The sequence below is a fragment of the Dendrobium catenatum genome, unplaced genomic scaffold, assembly GCF_001605985.2.
Source record: "Dendrobium catenatum unplaced genomic scaffold, ASM160598v2 fragScaff_scaffold_586, whole genome shotgun sequence".
Classification (NCBI taxonomy): domain Eukaryota; kingdom Viridiplantae; phylum Streptophyta; class Magnoliopsida; order Asparagales; family Orchidaceae; genus Dendrobium; species Dendrobium catenatum.
The window spans coordinates 1,072,338-1,077,727 of NW_021319048.1; the positions used below are offsets into that span (position 1 = coordinate 1,072,338).

General features: G+C 33.3%; 1 protein-coding gene across 1 annotated transcript; it reads right to left on the bottom strand.

Moving 5' to 3' along the window:
* Positions 1-1,192: 1,192 nt before the first annotated feature.
* Positions 1,193-2,354, bottom strand: LOC110099448 (BRI1 kinase inhibitor 1-like). Its single transcript, XM_020826625.2, has one exon. It carries the CDS (start codon positions 2,303-2,305, stop codon positions 1,325-1,327), a length of 981 nt encoding a protein of 326 aa, XP_020682284.1. The 5' UTR covers positions 2,306-2,354; the 3' UTR covers positions 1,193-1,324.
* Between the last annotated feature and the right edge of the window lie 3,036 nt (positions 2,355-5,390).

Genomic DNA, 5,390 nt, shown 5'->3' on the forward strand with positions numbered 1-5,390 from the left:
TATATGAGCATATTAAAATAAGTTTATATATATATAATTTTTATTTATTTTTTAGAACTGGTATCCACCCGCTGCCACCCCAAAAGTGCGCTTGGCGGCGTGACTAATCCGTGGTTGACCTAGAAGAGGCATCCACCAGAAACCTCCTGGCCTGCACTTAATTGGGCCCCACTTACGAGGGGATTCCCAACCGTACTCGCCCACCAACTAAGCTAAGTAAGATGAATTCTTTTTAATTTTTTAAATAGAAAGCTATGGCACCAAGTCAAATAGATTTGGGTGACCAAGGTCAAATACCATGTTAGGGCTTACTATAAGTGGGACCTGACTTTCATATGAAATTATCTGAGCCACAGAACTAAATATCCCAACTCCATTAAATACAAATAAGACACCAATCTTCTCCTCTCCAAAAAATCAATAGCCTTTGTTGAGGACTTGGAAATGACTTCATGTCCAATCCTTCCCAATATACCCCCAACCTTAATAACTATCCAAATTTACTACTTCCATATCAAGAATAAGAATTGACTCAACATCCAAATTGGCTCAAAATTGAAATTGAAATTTAATACAAATCAAATTTCAATTTCATTTAATGAGCTATTAATAAATTTTATACATTAATGTATGAAATTAGGCCACTACAAATTCTTCATATAGATCTGTTTGGACCAGTTAATTCAACCAGCTAGAAGAAAAATGGTATGAATTTGTGATTGTTGATGATTACTATAGATTTATTTAGATTAGATTCTTATCACAAAAGAAATAATCATTTGAAAAATTTAAAACTTTCTTCATCTGGATGCATAAGAAATTAAGATGTGAGATATTGACTATTCATAGTGACATGGAAACTTCCCATAAACAAAATTATATTATGATATTCTTATATATTTTATATCAAAGGAATGTTAATTTTATTACAACTTAAATTTGAAATTGTGATAATTTTTGTCAAAAATCATTTTTATGTGACTAATGTTTCGTTTGGAATGACTTTTTAGTGCTTTATGAAGAAAGTTTTAATAACAAAATTTTTAAATTCAAAAAATTATTGTACTACAAAACTGATTTATAAAGAACTAAGAAAATCATCCCGAACGAAATCTAATACTGTCATGATTTTATATAGTCCCTTTGATTTTTTATTGCTTTTTTTTTTAATTAAAAAAAATCATTCCCTCACTTTCAAAGCTCTATGAATTCTAAGAACTCATATGATATAATTATTATATACAACTAAGTGCAAAAAATTAAGCTTTCCCAAACATTAACTACCTTTAAAGAAGTGATTAACCATTCAGTAATACACACTTAATTAACCACACTGGTTCTCCTTCACGGCAACAGAACTTTTGCAGTGCGCAATAGCAGCTTGAATGGCATTCTGTAACTCCTCCATAGTGCTTTCATCAGAAGAGGAAAACGTACTCGACGGGGCCACAAGAAGCCCGCTGTTCGCCGGTGACGTCCGCATCGACGCGGGAGCAGAGAAATCTCCCCGCCACCGCCGCCGCCAGCCACCTTCCCGTGGATTGCAGTCGCGGGAGAAGGAGTAAGGACTTCGCCGCAATTCTCGCTTGTCCTTCATGGGCTTGAAGAAGAGAAGCGGCTCTATCAAGCTCGCATATTTCTTCCATAATCTGCCCAACACCTTCGTCTTCTTCTTTCTCTGTTTTTCTGCTTCTCTGTCCTCGCTTCCTCTTAGCCACTTCCGGAGAGCGAAGAAGGTAGAGAAAGGTTTCGCCTTTGTGCGTTCCTTGAATTCTCCGTGGTTGGAGGAGGCGTCGGCGCCGCCTTCAATGACTCTGTTTGTGTTTGGTTTATTCTCCGTGTTTTTGCAGAGGTTGTGTTCTGTTTCGATTGAGGCGTTGGAGGCGCGGTGTGAGAGGAAGTGAAGGGGGAGGAGGTGGCCGTGGAAGAAGATTTCGTCGGCGGGGGAGAGGTCGAAGTCGAGGAGAGGGGCGGCGGGCTCTTTGAGCTTGAGGGAGGCAGTGGTGTTGGAAGAGAGAGGGGTGGGAGGGTGGAGAGAGATGGTGAAGGAGAATTCATGGGATGGGGAAGAGTTTAAAGGAGGAGGAGGTGATGAAGGTGGTGATTCCGGCGGTGGCGGAGGCTCCCGCGCCGAGGCTGGTGGTTTGTGATGTTTCTCTGTTTCCATGGTTTGGTTTCTGATGCTGGATTTGAGGAGAGAGGGAGAATGCAGGGAAGTTGATAAGGGAAGTCGAGAGATAAGGAGGAAGTGAAGGGAGAGAAAAGAGGAGGAGATGGAGGGGGTGAGGAGAGATTCATGGGCCATATGAGCTTAGTTACATGTCTCTTTGTTGACTTAATTTTTTACTGGGTGAGAGTATCTCTTACATTAATTTTTTAATGTGTAAGGTTGCTATTTTAATATCTTTATTATGTGTTATATATTAGTATTATTCTAGCTATTTAAATTAAATTTGATTTGTTAATTATAGCCATTAAGGGGTTCTATGTATGATATGTGAGTGTAAAGCATTTCTAATATAGAGCTTCAAAAAAATTTGGTTTTTAGTTTGATATAAAGGAATGCAAAATAAAATTTTAGAAATTCTAGTCCTTTTTCATTTTTTATATATCAAATTTATTCATTTTAGACCGAATTTCAAATGCACCGCAATGTAACTCCGTTATTGTTGGTGCCCCCCCCATCATCATAGCCACGAGCTGCGCGCCCACCTAACTGAATTTCAAATGCAACACAAGGTGACTCCATTATTATTGGTGCCCGCCCATCTCCATTAGGTCATCGTCATAGCCACAGGCTGCCCACCTGACTGAATTCCAAATGCACCGCAAGGTGACTTCGTTATTGTTAGTGCTAGCTCATCGTTATAGTCGCAGGCTGCCCGCCTAGGTTAATTGAGATGATAATAAGCTAAGCTGTAAGATAATGTAGAATAGGAGAGAGAAGAAATATGATTTAACTTGTCAGTACAAATATTAAGAGAGAGAGAGAGAGAGAGAGAGAGAGAGAGAGAGAGAGAGGTGTATAACCAAGTCAAGTCGGGTTGAGCTATTGGTTAATGAAATTAAACTCTTTTAAAACCAAGAGAAGGTTCATCATATTCATAAATTTAGATATATTTAACATATATACTATGTGAGATATTATATATTAGAGGAGCTTAATGAACAAAAAATGTATATGATTAGTGAGTAATATAAAACAATATGGCATAACACATTAAATCAAATAATATAGTAAACTTTAAATCTATTCATTTATCAATAGAAAAGGATGAGAAATTTTGTATTTATTAAACTATGGAATATTAATGTTACAAAATATATTAATAGAGGATTAGATATGGAAGGGATTAATGAACTCTCTTAGTAAGATATAGGAGCATTATGGCAGTTTAATTGGTCAAAATCAGAATGGTACATTAATTTGTCTTATATGATGCCAACTTTTTAATAATTATTTTACTTTTTTTTATTAAGACATGCTTTAAATAACCTTATGATGAGTTAGGTGGACAAAGGGACCACCTTTAAGTTTAGACACTGAAATAAGAACCTTTGGCCAAATTGATTGTCCCCTCAACCAAATAAGTAATTAGATTTTTTTGCTAAATTTCTTTGTTTGAATTATCAAATTGGCCCACCTAAAATAATGATATTTCGCTTGCTCTAAAATGGATGAAATTATTAGGGGTAAATAATCAATCAAAAAATTAGATACAATTTCTCGTAAAAAATGAGTATAAATTAAATTTTGCTCGAATTCAATTCATTTTGATAATTGAATTAGGGTTTTGAGATTATGCCTAAGATTCTCACATTAGATTGGCCTATGAGTCTATCAACATAGTTGATTTTATTGAAAAAAAAATATATAAAAGGTTTGTATGCATTAATCTTGAAGTACATATAAGAATTTTCTAGTCCATTCTAATATAAATTCTATTAGGATGTTCTGATGTTTTTTTTTTTTTTTTTCTTCTAATTTTATCTTAATGTGTATATTAAAAAATCATAGGTATAAAGTTCATAGTTCCAAATTCCAATACATTTTTAGCCCAAAGAATTATCAAATATCATGTCCATCTAAGATATCAATGTATTGAAATCAAATTAAAAAAGAAAAAAGAAAAAAAAAGGGGGATCCATGGTGATAGTGCCAAGGTAATCTCAATTTGAAATCAAATTGTTTTGTTTTTTTAACTTTATCTTATTATATTGTTTATATTATTAAAATTTCAGGTTTATCTTATTATCATTTGTAAGAGATTGTATCATAGTGTATGCTTTTTGCTAATGATATTCTTCTTATTGATAAAACTAGCGAGGGCATTGACAGTAAACTTGAATTATGGAGGTCAACTTTAGAGTTTAAATATTTTTGTTTGAATAGATCTAAAACCGAATATATGGAGTGTAATTTTGGTAGTAATAAATCTAGTTGGGGGATTATGATTTTGGGCAATCAAGTCATTAATAAGAGTACATTTAGATATCTTTGGTCAATTGTATAGAGTGATGGTGAAATAGATGGATATATTATTAGTAGAATTCAAGTTGGATGGTTAAAGTGAAGGAATGCACAAAGCTAGTTCTATGATAGAATTGTCCCACTCAAACTTAATTATAATAAAAGCAGTTGTCTATTTAAAATAAAAATATGATTAATCTATACGAATATATTCTTAAATGAAACTTACTTGTTTCTCTCCATTCGAGCTTTTATCAAGCTTAATGTTGAGCTCGTTTACGAACTTCAAATGATGTTGTTCGTGAACATAAATGAATCGAACACATTAGTGTTCAAGCTTGTTTATTTAAGGATCAAGTATTTAAAATGTTGTTCAAGTTTGTTTGTTTAGTTAGTTAAACAATCACAAACGAGCTTTAATTGAACTGAGCATCGAGTAGCTCGTTGAACGCTTGGTTCGCTTGCAGCCCTAATTATATTGTTGGATTTACTTTGAGAATAGCGTTGTATATAAAAGTTTTGTATGCGTTAATCTTAAAGTAAATCTAATAATTTTCAAGTCCATTCTAATATAAATTCTATTAGGATATTCTGATGTAATATTTTTTTTTTCTAATTTTATCTAACAATGTATATTAAAAAATCATAGATATAAAGTTCATAGCTACAATACATTTTTTAGCACAAAGAATTATCAAATATCATGTCCATCTAGCATATCAATGTATTGAAATCAAATTTTTTTTAAAAAAAAAACCAGGAGATCCATGGTGATAGTGCCAAGGCAATCTCAATTTGAAATCTCGTTATTTTTGTTTTTTTACTTTATCTTATTATATTATTTTATTATTAGAATTTCAAGTTTATTCTGTTATCATTTACAAGAGGTATCCTAGAGTTGCTTTTTGCTTATGATATT

What these genes read in the sequence shown, in the direction of transcription:
- LOC110099448 (XM_020826625.2), bottom strand. Translation starts at nt 2,305, where the DNA reads ATGGCCCATGAATCTCTCCTCACCCCCTCCATCTCCTCCTCTTTTCTC.